This window comes from Pseudophryne corroboree, chromosome 1 (assembly GCF_028390025.1).
Source record: "Pseudophryne corroboree isolate aPseCor3 chromosome 1, aPseCor3.hap2, whole genome shotgun sequence".
Classification (NCBI taxonomy): domain Eukaryota; kingdom Metazoa; phylum Chordata; class Amphibia; order Anura; family Myobatrachidae; genus Pseudophryne; species Pseudophryne corroboree.
In genome coordinates, this window is record NC_086444.1 from 710,743,873 (window position 1) to 710,768,446 (window position 24,574).

The 24,574-nt window shown below is 47.1% G+C and overlaps 1 protein-coding gene across 8 annotated transcripts in view; it reads right to left on the reverse strand.

The window, feature by feature from the left end:
- Positions 1 to 24,574, reverse strand: part of ADGRL3 (adhesion G protein-coupled receptor L3) — a 1,270,535-nt gene that overhangs the window by 700,586 nt on the left and 545,375 nt on the right. For all 8 annotated transcript variants that reach the window (XM_063914936.1, XM_063914945.1, XM_063914955.1 and 5 more), the window contains exon 6: positions 191 to 256. In XM_063914936.1, coding sequence (XP_063771006.1) covers positions 191 to 256 — 66 coding nt within the window. The remainder of the gene's footprint in view (positions 1 to 190; positions 257 to 24,574) is intronic.

Sequence of the window (24,574 nt, forward strand, 5' to 3'; positions counted from 1 at the left end):
CCGCTTTTTCATTTAATCGCTGCACTGCGAACATTTTTATGTAGCGATCAGCTCGGAATGATCCCCATGGTTTTGCCCAACTGTTAACAAATTTGATGCTTCGATCAGGTCTGAATTACCCCATCTGCTTGTACTGTATGAATTATGTAGTAAAAATTCAGTATAGAGATAAAAGGAAAACAAAACTTACCTCTAGATGAGGATCTTTCTATATTAGAATCAATATGATTAGAAGGAACATTATAAGAAATGTGACCTGAAAATAAAAAGGCACAATATTAGTTAATTCTTATTTTTGTTGTTGTAATAGAGTTACTTTATCAGCCACTTTACAACTTTAAAGATATAAAAAACCACATCTATATGTAGGTTACTTACAATGGGTTTCACAGATATCTGCACCACATACAATATGCTTGCTTCTTATTCCTTTAATATATTTATGGGATGCAAACAATACTGAGTTTTACAATCACTATGTCACCAGAATGTTGTCTACATAGTCTACATGGCATAGTTGCCTACCCTCCTGCGCTTTTGAGGCGCAGGCGTGCACTCCCGGCGTGACTGGGCGATCCGTCCACCTAGTCATGCCGGGAGTGCACGGAGATGCTTCCCATTGTAAGCATTTCTGTCTGGGTCCGCACGCCCACCCGGACAGGGACGCTCTCCAATCAAGTGGATGGGGAGCGTCTCCGTACGGGTGCGCCTTCCCGTCCAGACGTTGACGCTCACAGTGCCTTGGTGTGCCCAGGCAAGCACGCCTAGTCACACAAGGAGCAATGATAATGGAGGTTCAAGCTCTAGGTAGTGCCTACAAGATGAAGGCATACAGTGTTTACAATAAAATAACATTTAATACACAAAAATCATAAATTACTTATATGTTTAGTGATGAATTCACAACAGGTCAAATTGCATTTAGAATTTATTGCATAGGCATCACCAGGGGCGTAGCCAGAACTTTGTGAGCCCATAGCAGTTGGTAATGTTATGCCCCATAGTAGTGACCTGGTTAATGTTATGCCCCATTGTAGGGCTACCAGTACACATTATGCAACACAGAACCCCAAATGAACATTAAGACAGTGTCCCCAGTACACATTATGTCACATTACAATGCCCCACTTCATATTATGCCACACATTAGTACCTCAGCTTCATATTATGTCACATTACAGTGCCCAAGTTCATATTATGCCACACTATAGTGCCTCCATTTCATATTGTGCCACATTACAGTGCCCTCCAGCTCATTGTATACCACATTACAATGAACAGGTCCAGAGGTGTAACTAGATATACTGTAGACCCCAAGGCAAAAGTTTGTAAGGGCCCCTATGTACCACCCAATGGGAAAAATGTTTATATAACACATGCAATTTTGACAGGGAAGATGGTCTCTCTCAGCTCTGGGCCCTATCGCAGCTGCACTCCCTGCACCTATGGAAGCTACGCCCATGTATATAACACATGTAACTGTGACAGGGAAAAAGGCTCCTCTCAGCACTGGACCCCATGGCAGCTGCACTCCCTGCACCTATGGAAGCTACGCCCTTGTATATAACACATGTAACTGTGACAGGAAAGGTGGGCCCCTCTCAGCTCTGGACCCCATAGCAGATGAACTCCCTGCACCTATAGAAGCTACGCCCATGTATATAACACATGTAACTGTGACAGGGAAGGTGGCCCCTCTCAGCTCTGGGCCCTATCGCAGCTGCACTCCCTGCACCTATGGAAGCTACGCCCTTGTATATAACACATGTAACGGTGACAGGGAAAAAGGCCCCTCTCAGCACTGGACCCCATGGCAGATGCACTCCCTGCACCTATGGAAGCTACGCCCTTGTATATAACACATGTAACTGTGACAGGGAAAAAGGCCCCTCTCAGCACTGGACACCATGGCAGATGCACTCCCTGCACCTATTGTAACCCTACCCTCAATACCTTGAAGGAGAGCTGTCTATGTATTCTATTAAGGGATGGTTACCTAATAGTTGTGCCTCCACTCAAGCTATGTGTAGTATTTAACTACCGTTAAGGCTTGCTTGAGTAAGCCTGATCTCTATCCTTAGGGGATGATTCCCTTATATCATAGATATATTATCTAATATACCTGTCTCTTTCTTCCTGGATCTTCAGATCAACTTCCAGACGGACCAGACACACATGGCAAGTATAACACTTTAATGACCAGTACCAAATGGATTAAGTATACATTAACATTTCATCAATTACACATTCCCCTTTAAGTCATTAATCCATGCTAACCTCCTGTCAATTAGGCCTATACACAGTACCTGCATGCAATACAACAAATCCTTTTTCTTTTCAAGACACCCTTAGGTGTTAGAGTGACCCGGGTACTCTTAATATGATAGTGCACTATAAGGGCCCATAAACTTCCATGGAAATAACAGCAGTTAATACAGAATGTCTGACACTATGTTTTAGTATCAACTATCAGTTCTCCCTTCAGTTAAAGAGAAAGATGTTTGGCTCAGTCTACTTATGGTAGCGATTACTTTCTCCTATAAGGTTACTTATAGTTCCTCCTTGGCAGATAACAGAAAGTATCTATTTAGCTCATAGATAGTAACATCAACAGTTGATTACCAAGGAATCTGTATCCTTTCCTCAGTAAAAATGTTACCGTAGTTGTCCAGTATTAAAGTAAACTCCTAAGAAGCTGGTATGATAAACCTTTGTTATGCTGCGTCCTTGTGTCCATTTGAAGTAGCTGATGCTTTCTATATTTCAGAGCATATATAGCTTTTCGATTCCTGTATGCCTCAAATTATTGTTGTCTCTTAGGATGAGTCTATATTAAATATATCTGCAAGAGATGGTTTCTCTTTTCATAGTCACAGTGAGCTCAAATCCTTTAACTTTATAACTAATAGTCTCTTACGTGTCAGTCCTTCTTACGGGTTCACGAATATACATATAACACAGTTGTATTAAAGTGCCACAAGCTAGTCCTTGAATCGGGATGATATTCTAATCCTTTGTGGCTAAGAGGCTTTAACATTCATCCAATGTCACTGTAGTATGGCTACCTTTAATGTCCTTGACTCTAATTCTGCTAATTCAGGGGCATAAATACACACATTAGGTGGCAGCTTTTGGGTGTTACTTTCTATTTAGCGCTGCGGAACAATGTCTCTGGCTCTTCTTTGACTGTTTTGATGCTGATATATGGGGGAGCTTTAAAACTATTTATGAAGCGTTAAACAGTTCAAGTTTCACTCCACTCCTCCAGTTACATATATATACCCAGTGCTTTCTACCTTCTCCTGAGTACTATGATTAAGCCATACATGGAACTGTAATTATAGGTCACTCTGACTACTGTGACCCATTACTATCCTCCTGCTTAATAGCCATTATTGCGGCCTAGCCCTGGAGTCCTTAGTCCCAATATGAAATTGACTATGTACCATAGTCACCTATGGCTTGCTGTGCTTAGTGTAGGGGTAATATAAATGGCTGGATTATACACTCACACTTCTACGATCTAGTGATGCTGCTGCAGGCTGCTCCCCAGACTCCTCCCTTACACTTACAGCCACACAGAATGGAGCCTCTGCTGCTGGTCCTGGCTTCTTTGCTGTGGCTGTCAGAGTCTGTGCCGGTAATAGGTAGGAAGGAACCCTCTCTGTCTCCCTGTCACAGATGCGCCCTTCCAATACTGCTGGGTGAGTTGACTAGCGCTGATGCCGGGTTCTATGAACAGTGCTGAGTCTCAATGCTGCTGTCACCACCTTTACAGTAAGGAAGCCCTGTTCTGGCTACACACACTAAGCCCCCTCCGGCCGCCGCAATGTATACCGCTCAGCTCTAATGCGGGCGACGGCCGGAGCAGCAAAAAACTATGTCCTCTCACCAAGGGATATGCAGTCTCTCCCCCTGCTACACTCACAGCACCTCTCCACCCCTCTCTAGTAGTCACATGACCCACTCTGAGGTGATGCCCCGCCCACTGGCAATCACCCCACTAGGTGATTGACAGTTAGGAGCACAAGGACATTAACCCTTTAGATACACTGTGAAACCATAAAATAAGCCTTAATTGTATTCACCACTACATTTACATCAATGTACATACAATCACATAGATGTGAACTGTATTATTTACCTCAAAACATGCATACAGTATTACAACATCCATTAACTTTTATATGAATAATATATATGCTTATACTCCATTTTAGTCACCATATTATAACTACCTCAGTATAAGTGTTGTTTAAACCCTAAATCAGGGTTACACTATGGTAGCAATGCCCTTGTATATAGCACATGTAGTTGTGACCCCTCTCAACTTTGTGCCCTATAGCAGCTGCACTACCTGCACCTATGGTAGCTATGCTCTTGGGCATCACATTTCTCATACTGTATATATTGTGCCGAGTGAGAAGAAAAGAAATATCACAACAAATAGATAACTACAACCACCAACATATTCTGCTGCATTATACTTCTGCAGGCCAGGCTGATACTGCTAGGTAATGCAAATTGAAACATTATTGCATAGTATATCATTCTGCTTTACTTTCTTTAGTTTTGAATTGTATATACCCATTTGTTATCTATGTGGTATGCCGGTTTGTTTTTGTAAGGTCATTTACTGCCTGGCATTCTAGGGTGTGGGGTGTGGTTGGAGATTCCAATTATTGGTTTCACTTGCAGTATTAAGTTCTAGCCTGTAGGCTGTGTATTTATTCGCGAAGTGTGCATATTTATCAAAATGTGATAAAATTGACATAACAGCAGCGTTACACCAATCTAACAAAACATAGAAAACTGAAGATCTAATAACAAATGTGAGTCACTTACTCTTCATATTACTCACCTCCTGATTGTTGCATCTGAATAAATAGCACGGAACTACCTTACTTGGACATTTCATAAACCATCCATTTCACCAACAAATGCTTGTATCTGTATTTTTGTAATTTGTTTTTTATGCACAGCTGCACCAATGAAATTTTACCTACAAACACTTAAAAATCCTTACAGAATTACCATTGCTTTTTAACCCTCTCACAATCCTCTCATTTCATACAGTCCAAATACATTTCTGCACCCACTTCATCTATGCTTTTGATTCACTTCATGCTAAATCTACACCCATTGAGCCGATACTGCTTTTCTCACCTGCATTTCTGCAATTCTTCTGCTCGGATTCCCTTACAGCCTCCACTCCTACATTCAGTTTCCCTCAACCTATTTACCTACTTAACACTATGTCAACGTTTTCTTCTACTCCCCACATCAATCAGTGTCTACCTAATCATGTATCTTGACCCTGTCCCCACCTTTATCCTTCCCCACTAGTGTCCTACACCTCCTCCTCTCTCCCCTTCTCTGTCTCCCCTTCATCCCTCTGTTTCCTTTCCCCTCCTTTCCTGTTACCCCACTTTCTCTCACCTCTGCCCCATGGTCCTGCTACCCCACAACTCAGCCCTGCTCACTCTCACCTCCCCACACCTCCATCCTCATCACACTGAACTCCCTCCCTGCTCACCTCCTGCAGTTTCCCTTCCTAGCTCAGACACCCGCACCATCACTACTCTCTCATCATCCCTGCCCTCAAAGTTAATCTCACCTCCTCACTACAGCAACCCCGATAATCTCATTCACATCTCTCCCACAAACTCATACCCCCTATCCTGTGCCCTCTGGAATGCCACTCATGACCTTTTCATTTCCAACTCCCTGCACCTACTAGCCATTACTGAAACTTGGATTACTCCCTCTGACACTACTTCTCCTGCTGCTCTCTCTGCTGGGGGCCTCGCATTCACACACACATACACACACCCCGACCTGGGGGTCGCCATGGGTGGGTGGGTCCTTTTAGCTTCTAGTTACTTCTACCAACTAATACCACCAGAACCATCACTTATATTCTTTACATTTGAGGTTCATGCTATATGCCTCTTCCAACCATCCATCTTAGAGTAGCTGTCATTTACCGCACCCCCCTGGCATTGCTTCCAAATTCATCGACAACTTTGCTTCCTGGCTACCTCACTTCCTCCCTTCTGACATTCCCTCCATTGTCCTAGGAGATTTCAACATCCCTATCGATATCCCCACACAATCCCCTGCCTCTAAACTCCTTAACCTCACCTCTTCACTTGGTCTCTCCCAGTGGACCTCCTCACCCTCCCACGTGAATGGGAGCTCACTGGATCTGGTCTTTACTCACCGTTGTGATAGTTCTGAATTTTCCAACTCCCCATTTCCCCTCTCTGACCACCACCTGCTCTCCTTTAACTTATCTCTCTCTCTCTGCTTCCCCATCTCTACCTCTAAGGCTACCATCACTAAGCGTAACATTGAGGCTATTGATGCCACATTTCTTTCCTCCCTGTTTGACTCACTTCGCTCTCATGCCCTGAACAAGCCACTTCCACATACAATGCATCCCTTACTTCTGCTCTTGACTCTGTTGCTCCACCAACCACTATTCACCCTCACAAATTAAAACCTCAATCCTGGCACACCAAATGCACCAGATATCTGCAAAAATGCTCACGTACTGCTGAGCGACACTGGAGGAAATCACGCTCTAAGGCAGACTTCTTCCATTAAAAACTTAAGCTCTCATCCTTCAGTGCTGCCCTTTCTCTTGCTAAACAGTCATACTTCAATAACCTCATCTCCTCCCACACTTCCAACTCCCAGAGCCTTTTTTCCTCTCTCAACTCACTCCTCTGCCCACCTCCACATCGTCTCCCTTCCTCACTCTCTGCTCTTGACTTTGCCACTTACTCCACATCCAAAATTGACTCCATACGTCAGGACATCACATCACACAAGACCATCAGCAAACAGCCTCCTCCCATCCCTTACAACCCCTGCCCATCCCTCTCACCAACTCTGACATCTTTCTCCCATGCATCTGGTGAGGAAATCATGGCCCTCATTCGTATCTGTCCCCTTGAAACAATAGACAAAACAAAATATATGGGGTAGTCCACAAGCGCTGCAAAATAACCAATCAATTTTCATCAATTTCTCAGGATCTTATATTCTTATTCTGCTCCAACGAGTACAAGAAATTTCCCCCACTTATTTTCCTCCACGATTTTTTCAGGATTCGCACCTTTTGACTAACCTCCTCAATGCGAGAGATGTACGTCAAAAGGTTTCTTTAGCAGTTCCTCTCATATATATTTACTTCTCAGGATAGGTGATTCCACAACCCCGTCCCTTAAAATGGACACTCACCTCCCAGCAGTGCCCTATATTCCTTGAAAGGTTTCTTTATTATCAACAGGTCTCAGGGTTCCAACTGGCGACCACCGGTATTGCAACAGATATGTGGATAAAAAAAACAATGGATATCCCAAAAAAGTGCACAAATTTATTGTACCTAATACAGATATATCCATAAAACATTAAAATTACAAAACAAACATAAAAATACGTTCCCCTGGTCGACTGGAATTCACTACTCCACCAACACCCTGGGATACCAAACACTCTGTCTGTCCTCAATTCTCTTAAAAATAGTGCATAGAGTCTACAGCTCACGGCCGAGTGTCGGTCCTACTGGGAAATAAAAACAGGTGGAAGTATACCATACGACCTGGGATGTAAAAAAGAGCCACACCGATGCGTTTCGGATTCTAGATCCTTCCTCAAGCTTGAGGGGCTGGGCCAGGGCAGAGGTTAGGAGGCCAGATGCAAGGGAACCCATTACAATGGAGAGATTGAGGACGCTGCTGGCACGCATCCCATCAGTGTGCAGGGATCAGGACGAAGCGGCGCTGTTCGGGGCCGCATTCGTGTTGGCTTTTAGCGGAGCATACAGGATCAGCGAGCTGGTAGCGAGATCAAAGCTAGCAAACGGCGATGGGCTGCAGTACAAGGACGTCGCCATAACCGAGCAAGCTGTGCTATGCAAAATACAGAAGTCAAAGACGGATCAGGAGGGTAAGGGAAAATGGGTTCAGTTGCGCAGGCATGCGGACGTTGTGGCATGTCCGGTGGCGGCGGTCAAAGCTATCCTAGACCGCAGGCCGCAAGGCGGGGATAATTTCCTCGTACACGCAGACAGGTCACCACTAACGAAATATCAGTTTACGGCGGTCCTGAAAAAATGCGTAATGGCCAGCGGATGGCCGGTCAATAGGTTTAGCACTCATTCATTCAGAATCGGTGCTGCCACGTCGGCAGCTAGCGAAGGCTGCGCTGGCGAGGAGATCAGAGCTCTGGGCTGGTGGAAGTCAGATCGCTATAAAGTTTATGTCAGGCCGGTTACCAGCAATCTAACATCTAATTAAATCTCCCCCCCCCCCCCCCCTCCGCAGGGAACAAAGAGGCAAAGCGCATTTGGATCGTCGGCCATTCCCACGTTCACTGGGCGGAAAAGAGGGCCGCCGGCAGGCCCTACGGCAGGCAGTTGGGGCTGGAAAAGAGCGCTGGACGAGTGTTTTGGTTCGGGCGGAGGGGGATGAGGTGGCACGGCCTCAGGGAGGCGTTGCTGGGGGGCGAGCAAACGGCGGGAAGCCCCGACACAATAGTCATTCATTTAGGGGGTAACGATTTGGGGAACACGAAGTCCCTTGACATGGTAAGAAGGATTGGCGCTGACCTGGCATGGGCCAAAGCGCGTTGGCAGGCAGCGAGCATCGTGTGGTCCAGCATCATACCTAGGCTCACCTGGCGCGGGGCGCGTAAAGGGGCTGCCATAGAAAGGACCAGGAAAAAGGTGAATGTAGCAGTGAGTAAGTGCGTGAGGGCGCTAGGAGGAAAGGTCATCCGTCACCCGACATCAGTCAGAAGGTCAAGGGCATGTACAGGGCAGACAGGGTGCATTTGTCGGACGTCGGCATTGACTTGTTCAACAACGCTTTGCAGGAGGCTTTGGAAGTCTAGGTTAGGGAGGATGGCAGGGTGGGGGGGTTTTTGGTAATCGGGCAGGCCCCGAAACCTCAGTGGCGGGAGGAAGCGGTGCGCAAGGCAGGTGAAGGACGGGAGCCAGCTGAGGTTGCAGATTCACCGACGGCGAGGTGCCGCATGCCTGGCTCCAGCTGTCGACGGTGGGCCGTCGGCTGCGCACCAGGCCAGAGGGATCTGCGGGGGCTGGCTCAATAGCGGGGGCATTGCCGAGGGCCTACGGCGTAGGTATGTGGCACGCCCCGTCGTAAATCAATGATTGGAATTGATGGGGTTTTGTGTCTTGCCCACCGTTTCCCTGCCCCTACCCTGCAAAAATGTAAGTTGTAAATAAGGTAATGGTTAATAAAGAACTGTGGCCAGTGATTCAATCCCAGATCTTGTCTCCGAGTATTATTTCGGTAGGGACGATATTGGGGTTGGTTAGCAGGGGCGCAGCAGACCACCCTCTCTCCCTTAAGGGAGCATAGGCGCCAAAATGTCGCTGCGGCGATATAGGGGGAGGGGTGGCACACGCGGCCGCGGGCCAACGGCGGGAAAGGGGGAACGGGGGCAGGTATGCCCGTCCTCCTTTTCACACCTGGGGGGACAGGGCAGCCAGTAAGGCAGCAGGAGGGAAGAGTGGGCAGGAGGGGGTTAAAAGCAGAGGCAGGAGGGGAAGCGGCATTACTACAGAGGGAACCGGACAGAGATCCCACCCACCCACCCACCCCCTTTTTAGGGACTGTATTGTTTTGGTTTATGCCTGTCAACATTTGGAGTGTCTATGTCTGTAAGCATTGTGTATGTTATTTAAATATAAATAAATAAATAAATAAATAAAGAAAACTTGGAAAGGAAATGGGATGTCTTTTACGTATACAAAGGTGGTCGACAAAGTCTTGGTTATGCATGTTGTTTTGTCACAGTTGGTAAGAGGATGGCAGGAGGAAGCGGTGCGCAAGGCAGGTGGAGGACGGGAGCCAGCTGAGGTTACATATTCACCGACGGCGAGGTGCCGCATGCCAGGCTCCAGCTGTCGACGGCGGGCCGACGGCTGCGCACCAGGCCAGAGGAAGCTGCGGGGGCTGGCTCAATGGCAGGGGCGTTGTCGAGGGCCTACGGCGTAGGTATGTGGCACGCCCCGTCGTAAATCAATGATTGGCATTGATGGGGTTTTGTGCCTTGCCCACCGTTTCCCTGCCCCTACCCTGCAAAAATGTAAGTTGTAAATAAGGTAATGGTTAATAAAGAACTGTGGCCAGTGATTCAATCCCAGATCTTGTCTCCGAGTATTATTTCGGTAGGGACGATATTGAGGTTGGTTAGCAGGGGCGCAGCGGACCACCCTCTCTCCCTTAGGTTGCTATGTAATGCTTCCCTGAGAAGGGAGAGAGCATTGATTATATAGTAGAGATCTCCCTGGAGAAGTGGAAAACTTTGTTTTGCAGGATGGACACACAGCATATTTACCAGACATGCTGATAGACACACACAGTAAGTGAAATAATACAGAAATAGTGAAAAACACAGTAAAATGAACACAGAACTCTAGACAGCCTGTATGGAGTGATATAGAGAGGGATGAGACCAGCACACAATGTCTCACAGCTAAAGCAGCGCTTTGCTGGGCATAAACCAGAGCCTTAGATGAGGTAACTGGTTTTCTGATACTAGAAATCCCCCTTGTACCGTACAAAGTGACTCTGGAGGATCTGTGTAGGAGCAGAGCTTCCCTGCGTGCAGTCAGTAGGCTAAAGCAGCAGGAAATGGTGCCTCCTCACCACTGGTCCCGCTCTCCGGGAAGCTCCGCCCCCATAATGGCGCGCGGTCCCCTCACATGTATTATACTAGTATTTGTGTCCAAATGACAGGAAAAGGGGTTAAAAGTAAAACCCCTTTCTGTACAAGAACCAGTGTGGGTGTCCGCAGCGGGCACTGCAGCCTGCAGCTAAATGTCCACCACGCCCTTATGCTGCCCCTGTCATCGGGGACCCGCTAACCGGGGCCCCGGTGTCTGTACTCACCACACCGCATCTTCAGCATCTGTTAGGGGTGGCAGCATGCTGCTGGCGTGTGCGCACACCCTTGGGGCATGTGAAACAGCGCCTCAGGAGCTAATATCCTGTCAGCGGGGATCCAGACCATTTACCCTATAAGAGGTTGGTTCGGTCGCCCCCCTAAGTCCCATGAAGCAGGCAGACTGTTACCAGCCAGTACTGCCTGAAAATAACGAATGAGAACAAATTTCTAAAGAAAACACTCTGGAGCTCCAGAGAATGCACCCGGCTCCTTGAGCAAATTTTTATAAACTGAGTCTGCAGGTGGGCCATAGAGGGAAGGAGCCAGTACACACTGAAGATTTCTTAAAGTGCCAGGCTCCAATGGACCCGATCTAAACCCATGGTACTAATACTTCCCAGTATCCCCTAGGACGTTAGAGAAAAAATATATTATTATTTTTTATTATTATATTTTTAGGCTTTTTGTTTTTAGCTTTTATAATTTAAATTTTACACTGAGGCGGAGCGCCTGGATGGATGAACAGATCACCCAACAGATCACCCATTTCAGATACAACAGACAGGGCACCCATGGACTGATACAGCAGACAGAGAGCCACTGGACTGAGGCAGCAGACAGAGCATCCGCCCCACGCCAGAGAATTCTCGGAGAACTAGACACACTCACTTCTAATGATAATATGATACAATGTTTTAAATGTTGTGGTTTGGGCCATACTGCTACTAATTGTTCGCTCACCTCTGAACTTATGCACAGTGATACTGCTTAAATATCAGTCACAGAGGGGGTAATTCCAAGTTGATCGCAGCAGGAATTTTTTTAGCAGTTGGTCAAAACCATGTGCACTGCAGGGGAGGCAGATTTAACATGTAAGAGAGTTAGATTTGGATGGGGTGTGTTCAATCTGCAATCTAAATTGCAGTGTAAAAATAAAGCAGCCAGTATTACCCTGAACAGAAACAAAATAACCCACCCAAATCTAACTCTTTCTGCACATGTTATATCTGCCTCCCCTGCAGTGCACATGGTTTTGTCCAATTGCTAAAAAAATTCCTGCTGCGATCAACTTGGAATTACCCCCAGAGTGTTTTTCTTTACTCAGCTAGTCTGCACTGCAGACCGACAGGCTGAGACAAATAAGCAAATGTGTATAGTCACCAGAAATAAGCAGGTCCAGTTCTCGGATAACCAGATCCACCTAAACTTTGACTAGGATTCCAAAACGAAGCAAAACATCATCATCCCACTGTCAGATTTTTGCAGGGTTTTGGATTCTATAAAGGTTCCAGTGATCAGCGCCATTTTCACTCCATCTCATTGCTGGGTTCTGTGGTGTGGGGCTGCTGTAGGGCTGGTGTATCAGTCCGGGGGTGCTCTGTCTGTCATTAAGTGGTGTATCTGACAAGAGGTGATCTGTTCATAATCCATATATATCCAGGGGCTCTGCCCCAATGTTAAAGAAAATTCAGTATACTGTGTGTACATCCAGGGGCTCGTGTGTCCTAGTGTATCCTATGTATCAGTATCAGTTTGGGGGTGCTCTGTCTGTTGTCTGGTGGTGTATCTGACAAGGAGTGATCTGTCCATATACATCCAGGAGCTGTGCCCCAGTGTTAAAATCCAAGATACTGTGTAGACATCCAGAAGCTTGTATCAGTATCAGTACAGGGGTGCTCTGCCTGTCATCAGGTGTATCTGACATGGGGTCCTCTGTCCACCTAGGGGTGATAATCCGTCAAATCCAGGGGGTCCGCCCCAGTGTAAAATTTAAATAATAAAAGCTAAAGAGTCTAAAATATAATTGGCATTTTTTATATATATATATATATATATATATATATTTTTTATTTTTATTTTTTTTTGTGCTGTAACCCAATGTATTATACAATTTTTATTTTGTTTTCATAAGTACTGTGACACTGCCAGTCAGACCGCAGTATATTATTTCATACTCATACATGTATTTTGCGACACTGTTGGTTAAATTATACTGCAGTGTTTGATTATTATTCCTGACTCATACACGTATTGTGCGACACTGTGGATGAAGGTGGTACCACAGTAAAATATTTTTGTACTCCTCTGAAACACGTATTGTACAACACTGTGGGTGAAGGTGGTACCACAGTAATATTTTTTCGTACTCATCTCATACATGTATTGTGCAACACTGTTGGTGAAATTAAACCACAGTGTTTAATTACTATTCCTGACTCATACACGTATTGTGCGACACTGTGGGTGAAGGTTAGTGTTCACTCTAGGTGTCTTTCACAGGGCGCTGCGCCCTGCCCCTTTTTTAGACACCTGAATGCCGCCCTGCCCGTTTCTGTGCGCCCTCCCGCCCCGCACTTTGCTGCCCGCCGGACCCCGCCACGCCGCCGGACACATTACTGCAGTGTGCTTAATCACAGTCACACTGTCTCCCTGCATGAGAGACAGAGACCTCCGCGGCCCGCCCCGTCCCGCCTCGTCCGTCCCGCCCGCTTCGTCCCATCCGTCCTTAGTTGTCAGCCGCCGCATCTCCCCTCCTCTGCGAGAGACAGGAGGGCTGGGTTTGCCTCTCCCGCCGAGGCAAACCCAGCCCTCCCTTCTCTGTGTGCATGGCCAGACACCCGCGGGCAGCCCCCATCTCCCACCAGCCAGTGCTACTGGCCAGCGTACCCACCTACCGGAGTGTGACCCTCAGCTGCCAGAGTGTGAGTAGATATACACAAAGTAATGTACATGTATTTTAATGCATTGCCATATCCTGCCCCCCACCCCACCCCCTGCATGTGGCCCCATTTACCCCCAGCCTTTGTGTGTGGCACACTTTACCCCCCTCACCCTGGTTTGTGCGCCCCCCCCCCCGTGTGTGTGACACCTTGTGCCCTCCTGCCCCCCCCCCCCCCCCAACCCCCTGTGTGTGGCCCCACTACCCCTTGTCTTATGTGTGTGCGGAACCATCTACCCCCCCCCAACCCCCTGTGTGTGGCCCCACTACCCCTTGTCTTATGTGTGTGCGGAACCATCTACCCCCCCCCCCCTCCTCCTCCCATGTTGTGTGGCCCCCTGTGCCTGCTGCACTTTGAAAATATCTGAGTGCCTCTGCCTGGTTCCAGTATCCTGCATCTACAGGGTGTATATATTATTTTCTATATATATATATATATATATATATATATATATATATATAAATAAACACGGTGACGCTGTCCGTCTGATTACTCTTGTCTCAAGTCTCGTGAGTGCCGCCTTACAGTGCTTGCATATATATATATATATATATACACACACACACACACACACACACACACACACACACACACACACACACACACACACACACACACACACACACAGTACCAGTCACAAGTTTTGTCACACTTTCTCACTGGAGTGAATGAGAAAGTGTGTCCAGACTTTTGCTTTTGACTGGTACTATATATATATATATATATATATATATAATATAAAATCTATCAGTAACGGCCGGCACTCTGTCCTGGATGTAGTAAGCGCCTTGGTGCCCTCCTTACCACTCGAAGAAGTGGAATATAGAGACGGAAGAGATTAGGCAGCACTCACAGGACTGAATATGAAGAAATTAATATTGAGGCAACTAGTGCCTAGTTATCATCAACGTTTCAGTGCTCTCTACCTGGTGCAATGTTTCTCGGTGCTCTCTACCTGGTGCAATGTTTCTCGTGCTCTCTACCTGGTGCAATGTTTCTCGGTGCTCTCTACCTGGTGCAATGTTTCTCAGTGCTCTCTACCTGGTGCAGTGTGTCTCTGCTCTCTACCTGGTGCAATGTTTCTCAGTGCTCTCTACCTGGTGCAGTGTGTCGCTGCTCTCTACCTAGTGCAATGTGTCTCAGTGCTCTCTACCTGGTGCAATGTTTCTCAGTGCTCTCTACCTGGTGCAGTGTGTCTCAGTGCTCTCTACCTGGTGCAGTGTGTATAGGAGGTTCTACCTGGTGCAGTGTGTATTAGCTGCACTACTGTGTGAAAAACAACGCCCCTAAATTTTTGCTGCGCGCCTTCGGCGTGCACTGTCCATTCTTTGGCATGTGGGAATGGGAGGGCCAAGCATTATAGTATGTACCTAATTTTGCCCTTCTAACTGAAAAATGTGCCCTCCCGAATGAAAAATGTGCCCTCCTGAATGAAAAATGTGCCCTCCCGTATGAAAAATGTGCCCTCCCCGTGATCAGCACCCTGCCCTAAAAAATTCCTAGAGTGAACACTAAAGGTGTTACCACAGTAATATATTTTCATACTCATTTCATACACGAATTGTGCAACACTGTTGGTGAAGTTAAACTTCAGTGTTTGATTACTATTTCTTACTCATACATGTATTGTGTGACACTGTAGGTAAAAGAAAACCAGAATGTTAGATTATTATCTCTGATTTATACATGTATTGTGACACTGTAGGTGGTAAATTTTTTGTACAAATTATGGTGTGTTTTGTACCCCAAGTGGTTTGTGTTTGTTGATAGATATGGAGGGCGAACAATTGAGAGGAGAGGCATAGATGGCTTAATTTAGGGCATGTAAAATCAAAGAAAAAGTAATAGTCAGATTAGTGCAACAACCACCAATAAAAAATGTTGTCTATGCAATAAAGACCGTCACCAATGACCCCAATAATTAATTTATATTTTTAAAATCAAACAAATGAAATTAAATTACTAATCAATCCTTCCTTCAGCTACATACGTACTCTACCTCCCTTGGGCCCCTGATCTAGTTATTAATAAAGATCTGTGTCAGACCATTTATGCTGATTTTGGTTTCACATTTGTTATTTACTAAACAGCTATGCTTTGGCAATTTTTTGTTCCTAGAGTATTATTAACCCCAATAACATTAATTTCCAGGCAATTTTGACCACAGTACAAACAATGTAAAATATATATTGTAGAATATATATTTCTCTAACGTCCTAGTGGATGCTGGGGACTCCGTTAGGACCATGGGGAATAGACGGGCTCCGCAGGAGACATGGGCACTTTAAGAAAGAATTTAGATTCTGGTGTGCTCTGGCTCCTCCCTCTATGTCCCTCCTCCAGACCTCAGTTTGAATCTGTGCCCGGACGAGCTGGGTGCTTTTCCGTGAGCTCTCCTGAGCTTGCTGTGAGAAAGTATTTTGTTAGGTTTTTTATTTTCAGGGAGCTCTGCTGGCAACAGACTCCCTGCATCGTGGGACAGAGGGGAGAGAAGCAGCCCTACTCTCTGAAGCTAGATCCTGCTTCTTAGGCTACTGGACACCATTAGCTCCAGAGGGATCGTACACAGGATCTCACCCTCGTCGTCCGATCCCAGAGCCGCGCCGCCGTCCCCCTCGCAGAGCCGGAAGACAGAAGCCGGGTGTGTATGAGAAGCAAGAAGACTTCGAAATCGGCGGCAGAAGACTCCGGTCTTCACTGAGGTAACGCACAGCACTGCAGCTGTGCGCCATTGCTCCCAAACACCTCACATACTCCGGTCACTGTAAGGGTGCAGGGCGCAGGGGGGCGCCCTGGGCAGCATTGGGACCTCTTTTTGGCAAAAGTGAACATATATACAGTTGGGCACTGTATATATGTATCAGCCCCCGCCAAGAAAATACATATTTAAGCGGGACAGAAGCCCGCCGTCGAGGAATCAGAATCCATGTCGGTATCTGTGTCAACAATTTGGGATAGTGGGCGCTTCTGAGACCCTGACGGCCCCTGCGACATAGGATCAGGCACAGGCTGATACCCTGACTGTCCTGAGGCTTCAGCTTTTTCCAACCTTTTATGCAAGGAATTAACATTATCATTTAAAACCTTCCACATATCCATCCAATCAGGTGTCGGCGCCGTCGGCGGAGACACCACATTCATTTGCTCCCGCTCTGCTTCCACATAGCCTTCCTCGTCAAACATGTCGATACAAGCGTACCGACACACCACACACACAGGGAATGCCCTTTTTGAAGACAGTTTCCCCACAAGGCCCTTTGGAGAGACAGAGAGAGAGTATGCCAGCACACACCCCAGCGCTATAAACCCAGGAATAACACGTTAACCCAGTAGCAGCTGTTATATTGACTTTTTGCGCCTAATTATGTGCCCCCCCTCTCTTTTTACCCTCTTCTACCGTGTATCTGCAGGGGAGAGCCTGGGGAGCTTCCTCTCAGCGGAGCTGTGGAGAAAAAATGGCGCTGGTGAGTGCCTACGAGAAATAGATTTACCAGTGAGTAAAATCTTATTTTCTCTGACGTCCTAGTGGATGCTGGGGACTCCGTAAGGACCATGGGGATTATACCAAAGCTCCCAAACGGGCGGGAGAGTGCGGATGACTCTGCAGCACCGAATGAGAGAACTCAAGGTCCTTCTCAGCCAGGGTATCAAATTTGTAGAATTTTGCAACGTGTTTGCCCCTGACCAAGTAGCAGCTCGGCCAAGTTGTAAAGCCGAGACCCCTCGGGCAGCCGCCCAAGATGAGCCCCCTTCCATGTGGAATGGGCTTTTACAGATTTAGGCTGCGGTAGTCCCACCGCAGAATGCGCAAGCTGAATAGTGCTACAAATCCAGCGCGCTATAGTCTGCTTAGAAGCAGGAGCACCCAGCATGTTGGGTGCATCTAGGATAAACAGCGAGTCAGTTTTCCTGACTCCAGCCGTCCTGGAAATATAATTTTTCAGGGCCCTGACTACGTCCAGTAACTTGGAATCCTCCAAGTCCCTAGTAGCCGCAGGCACCACAATAGGTTGGTACAAGTGAAAACCTGATACCACCTTCGGGAGAAAGTGAGGACGAGTCCTCAACTCTGCCCTATCCATATGGAAAGTCAGGTAAGGGCTTTTTTATGACAAAGCCGCCAATTCTGACACATGCCTGGCCGAAGCCAGAGCCAACACATGACCACTTTTCATGTGAGATATTTCAAATCCACGGTTTTAAGTGGCTCAAACCAATGTGATTCCAGGAACTTCAAAACCACATTGAGATCCCAAGGTGCCACTGGGGCACAAAAAAGGGGCTGAATATGCAGCACTCCCTTACAACGTCTGCACTTCAGGCTGACATCCTTCCTGGCTTTGATCAGGATAAGAATGACTTCCTCCGGAATGCCTTTTTCACTCAGGATCCGGTGTTCAACCGCCATGCCGTCAATGCAGCCGCGGTAAGTCTTTGAACAGACAGGGCCCCTGCTGCAGCAGATCCTGTCTGAGTGGCAGAGGCCATGGGTCCTCTGAGATCAATTCCTGAAGTTCCAGGTACCAAGCCCTTCTTGGCCAATCCGGAACAATGAGTATAGTTCTTACTCCTCTTTTCCTTATTATCCTCAGCACCTTGGGTATGAGAGGGAGAGGAGGGAACACATAAACCGACTGGTACGCCCGCGGTGTCACTAGAGCATCCACAGCGATCGCCTGAGGTTCCCTTGACCTGGCGCAATATCTTTTTTATTGAGGCGGGACGCCATCATGTCCACCTGTGGTCTTTCCCAACGGTTTACCAGCATTTGGAAGACTTCTGGATGAAGTCCCTATTCTCCCGGGTGGAGTCTGCTGCGGAAGTCTGCTTCCCAGTTGTCCACTCCCGGAATGAACACTGCTGCCAGTGCTACAACATGATTTTCCGCCCAACGGGGAATCCTTGTGGCTTCTGCCATTTCCCTCCTGCTTCTTGTGCCACCCTGCCTGTTTACATGGGCGAGCGCCGTGATGTTGTCTGATTGGATCAGTACGGCTGGTTTTGAAGCAGGGGCCTTGTTTGGCTTACGGCCTTGTAAAGGGCTCTTAGCTCCAGAAAATGTATGTGAAGTGAAATCTCCTGTTTGGACCACAGTCCTTGGAATTTTACTCCCTGTGTGACTGCACCCCAGCCCCGAAGGCTGGCATCCGTGTTTACCAGGACCCAGTCCTGTATTCCGAATCTGCAGCCCTTTAGTAGATGAGCCCTCTGCAGCCACCACCGCAGCGACACCCTGGTTCTTGCCGACCGGGTTATCCGCTGCTGTATCTGGAGATGGGACCCGGACCATTTGTCCAACAGGTCCCACTGGAAAATCCTTGCGTGGAACTTTCCGAATGGAATTTCTTCGTACGAAGCTACCATTTTTTTTTTATTTTTTTTTCAGGACGCGTGTGCATTGATGTACCGACACCTGTCCTAGTCTTAGGAGGTTTCTGACTAGAGATGACAACTCCTCGGCTTTTTCCATTGGAAGAAACACTTTTATCTGGTCTGTTTCTAGAATCATTCCCAGGAACAGAAGACGTGTCGTCGGGACCAGCTGTGACTTTGGAATTGAGAATCCAGTCCTGCTGTTGCAGCACTTCCCGAGAAAGTGCTACCCCCTTACCAACTGTTCCTTGGACCTCGCCTTTATCCGGAGATCGTCCAAGTACGGGATAATTAAAACTCCCTTCTTGCGAAGGAGTATCATCATTTCGGTCATTACCCATGGTAAAGACCCTCGGTGCCGTGGATAATCCAAACGGCAGCGTCTGGAACTGATAGTGACAGTCCGGTACCACAATCTTGAGGTACTCCTGGTGAGGAGGGTAAATGGGGACATGCAGGTAAGTATCCTTGATGTCCAGAGAGACCCTGTAATCCCCCTCGTCCAGGATCGCAATAATCGCCCTGAGCGATTCCATCTTGAACTTGAATCTTTTGTTATATGTGTTCAAGGATTTTAAATTTAAGATGGGTCTCACCGAACCGTCCGGTTTCGGTACCACAAACATTGTGGAAAGGTAACCCTTTTCCTGTTGAAGGAGGGGTACCTTGATAATCACTTGCTGTGAATACAGTTTTTTGGATAGCCACCAACACTGCCTCCCTGGCAGAGGGAGTTGCCGGTAAGGCAGATTTTAGGAAACGGCGGGGGGGAGACGTCTCGAATTCCAGCCTGTACCTCTGAGATACTGTTTGAAGAACCCAGGGATCCACCTGTGAGAGAGCCCACTGTGCGCTGAAAATTTCTGAGACGGGCCCCCACCGTACCCGGGTCCGCCTGAGCAGCCCCAGCGTCATGCTGTGGACTTACCGGACGCAGGGGAGGACTTCTGCTCCCGGGAACTAGCTGTGTGCTGCAGCTTTTTCCCTCTACCTTTTCCTCTTGGCAGAAAAGATGAGCCTCTAGCCCTCTACTTTTCTGGGGCCGAAGGGACTGTACCTGATAATACAGTGCTTACTTTTGCTGTGGGGTAGCTTGTGGCAAAAGTTTTGATTTCCCAGCCGTAGCTGTGGAAACGAGGTCTGAAATACCATCCCCAAACAGTTCCACCCCCTTCTAGGGCAAACTTCCATGTGCCGAACTTCCATGTGCCGTTTTGAATCGGCATCGCCCGATCATTGCCGAGTCCATAACCCCCGTCTGGAGGCAATGGTTTTACATAGCGCTTATTAGTGATGCCAATCGGCAAATATCCCTCTGTGCATCACGCATGTATAAGACAGCGTCTTTTATATGCTCTATTTTCAGCAAAATATTGTCCCTATCTATAGTATAAATATTATCCGACAGGGAATCTGACCACGCAGCTGCCGCACGTCACATCCATGCCGAGGCAATAGCAGGTCTCAATATAATGCCCGTGTGTGTGTATATAGCTTTAAGGGTAGTTTTCTGCTTTCTATCAGCAGGTCCTTCAGGGCGGCCGTATCCGTGACGGTAGTGCCACTTTTTTTTAATAAGCGTGTAACCGCTTTATCTACCCTAGGGGTTATTTCCCAACGTGACCTATCCTCTGGCGGAAAAGGGTACGCTGCTTAGAAATTATCAATTTCTTATCGGGGGAAGTCCACGCTTCCTCACACACCTCATATCAATTCCTCAGATGCAGGAAAACTACTGGTAGTTTTCTGTCACCAAACATAATACCCTTTTTTGTGGCATCTGGGGTATTATCAGAAATGTGTAATACATTTTTAATTGCCTCAATCATGTAACGGGTGGCCCTATTGGAAGGTACACTAGTCTCATCGTCGTCGACACTGGAGTCGGTATCCGTGTCAACATCTGTGTCTGCCATCTCAGGTAGCGGGCGTTTTAGAGCCCCTGATGACATGTGAGACGCTTGGACAGGCACAAGCTGAGCAGCCGGCTGTCCTATGTCGTCAAACCTTTTATGTAAGGAGTTGACACTGTCACGTAATTCCTTCCATAAGTCCATCCACACCGGTGTCGACCCCGCAGGGGGTGACATCCCATTCACAGGCATTTGCTCCGCCTCCACATCATTATCCTCATCATACATGTCGACACAGCAGTACCGACACACAGCACACACACAGGGAATGCTCTGACAGAGGACAGGACCCCACAAAGCCCTTTGGGGAGACAGAGGGAGAGTATGCCAGCACACACCAGAGCGCTATATATCACAGGGATATCACCTATAGAGAGTGTTTTCCCTTATAGCTGCATAATATATATATACTGCGCCTAATTTGTGCCCCCCCTCTCTTTTTAACCCTTTTCTGTAGTGCAGGACTGCAGGGGAGAGTCAGGGAGCGATCCCTCCAGCAAAGCTGTGAGGGAAAATGGCGCCAGTGTGCTGAGGGAGATGGCCCCGCCCCTTTTTCGGCGGGCTTTCTCCCGCTATTGTAAAAGTTCTGGCAGGGGCTAATAAACACCTATATAGCCCCTGGGGCTATATATGGTGTCAGTTCGCCAGCCAAGGTGTTAATATTGCTGCTCAGGGCGCCCCCCCCCCCAGCGCCCTGCACCCATCAGTGACCGCAGTGTGTGGTGTGCATGAGGAGCAATGGCGCACAGCTGCAGTGCTGTGCGTTACCTTGGAGAAGACAGAAGTCTTCAGCCGCCGATTTTCCGGACCACCTTCTTGCTTCTGGCTCTGTAAGGGGGACGGCGGCGCGGCTCCGGGAACGGACGACGAGGTCGGGTCCTGTGTTCGATCCCTCTGGAGCTAATGGTGTCCAGTAGCCTAAGAAGCCCAAGCTACCACCACTTAGGTAGGTTCGCTTCTTCTCCCCTTAGTCCCTCGGTGCAGTGAGCCTGTTGCCAGCAGGTCTCACTGAAAATAAAACACCTAACATATACTTTCTTCCTAGGAGCTCAGGAGAGCCCCTAGTGTGCATCCAGCTCAGCCGGGCACAGAAATCTAACTGAGGCTTGGAGGAGGGTCATAGGGGGAGGAGCCAGTGCACACCAGATAGTCCTAAAGCTTTCTTTAGATGTGCCCAGTCTCCTGCGGAGCCGTCTATTCCCCATGGTCCTTACGGAGTCCCCAGCATCCACTAGGACGTCAGAGAAATAAGATTTTACTTACCGGTAAATCTATTTCTCGTAGTCCGTAGTGGATGCTGGGCGCCCGTCCCAAGTGCGGACTTCTTCTGCAATACTTGTATATAGGCCCTCATTCCGAGTTGTTCGCTCGCAAGGCGAATGTAGCAGAGTTACACACGCTAAGCCGCCGCCTACTGGGAGTGAATCTTAGCTTCTTAAAATTGCGACCGACGTACGCGCAATATTGCGATTACAAACGAGTTAGCAGTTTCTGAGTAGCTTCAGACTTACTCTGCCTGTGCGATCAGTTCAGTGCTTTTCGTTCCTGGCTGACGTCATAAACACACCCAGCGTTCGCCCAGGCACTCCCACCGTTTCTCCGGCCACTCCTGCGTTTTTCCCGGAAACGGTAGCGTTTTCAGCCACACGCCCCTGAAACGCCGTGCATCCGCCCAGTAACACCCATTTCCTGTCAATCACAATGCGAACGTCGGAGCGAAGAAAATGCCGTGAGTAAACTTACTTTCTTCATAGTAAAGTTACTTGGCGCAGTCGCAGTGCGAACATTGCGCATGCGCACTAAGAGAATTCTCACTGCGATGCGATGAAAATCTCCGAGCGAACAACTCGGAATGAGGGCCATAGTTATTGCTGCAATAAGGGTTATGTTATAGTTGCATCAGGGTTGAACTGATGCTCTGTTGTTGTTCATACTGTTGACTGGGTAAGCTTATCACAAGTTATACGGTGTGATTGGTGTGGCTGGTATGTATCTTGCCGTGGATTACCAAAATCCTTTCCTTGTACTGTCAGTTCTTCCGGGCACAGTTTCTCTAACTGAGGTCTGGAGGAGGGACATAGAGGGAGGAGCCAGAGCACACCAGAATCTAAATTCTTTCTTAAAGTGCCCATGTCTCCTGCGGAGCCCGTCTATTCCCCATGGTCCTTACGGAGTCCCCAGCATCCACTACGGACTACGAGAAATAGATTTACCGGTAAGTAAAATCTTATTTTTTATATGCTGTAATCATCTGTACAGATGCTTTTCAGCCTCAATGTAGGATCAGTTCCTGAAAGTTATGTTTGACCTCAAGAACGTAACTAACCACCTGTTGGAGTATGGGTGGAGTGCCTCTAGGTGCGTCAAGCCAGCTTTACACAAGGTAGGTAGTACCATGAAAATAAATACAGTATGTATGTTTTTGACCAATATACACAACTAATTTTTGTATTAGTTCAACATATTTCCACTTTTTTGCAGGCATAGTGGCAGAAAGGGAGTGAAATTGAGTCCTGGATGAGGCTCCTTTATATGGAATCCAAAACCTGCAAGATCCGACGCTGGATGAAAACAATATTGTGATGTGGACAAAACTGACTGGAAATGATTGAAATTGAATGTTATTAAGGTTAATAATACTGTAGGAACAAAAACAGGCCAAAATTCTGTAATGTTCGTTGTTTTTATGATTTTTTTCTAAAAAAAAAATACAGATCCAAAACCAAAACCCGGAAGGGTGGTTTTGGCAAAATCAATACAGATCCAAAACACGAAGGAGATACAGATCAAAAACCCAAGATTTGGGCCGGCGCACATCTCTAGTTTGTTGTAGACGCATTAGGTCCTACCATTCTGAGAGAGGGAATCTATTATGTTCAGTTAGTGCACAAATGGGCTAGGATATATTTTTATGTTTGGCTTTATACTGCACAATGAAAGTACCCACGGCTAGACTGCACAAAAACCCTGGACTGATGTGCTGTTTTCCTAGATGCTGTGTGTTCGGAGGTGCCCATCTACTCCAGGGGAGAGGACCCCTACCCTGATATCCTTACAAAATAAATATATATATATATATATATATATATATATATATATATATACACTTTTTTTATACATTTATATATTGGGGCAGCATGGGCGCTGTAATATTTAGCATTACTGCCTCACAGCACTGAAGTCTTGGGTTCAATTCCCACCATGGTTCTGTGTATATCCTTCCCGTGTTTGCGAGGGTTTCCTCCGGGTACTCCGGTTTCCTCCCACAATTCAAAAATATACAGGTAGCTTAAATGGCTCACAACCAAAATTAACCCTAGCATGCATGTGTGTGTATGTGTGGTAGGAAATATAGATTGTAAGCTCCACTGGGGCAGGGACTGATGTGAATGGCCAAATATTCTCTGGAAAGCGCTGTGGAACGTGTGTGCCCTATATAAATAACTGGTAATAAATAAATAAATATTCACACAATGAAATTGCTATTTGACATGAAAGCTGTATTACCAACTCATAGGGAATACGGCAAAGTGCAGCATCAATGTTTGACTATACACATCATCAAGACTTATGGAAGCACAACACTGGGGGTCCAAAATTGCTAAATTTTTTATGTACAACTATGGGGTATGAGGGAAAATTTGT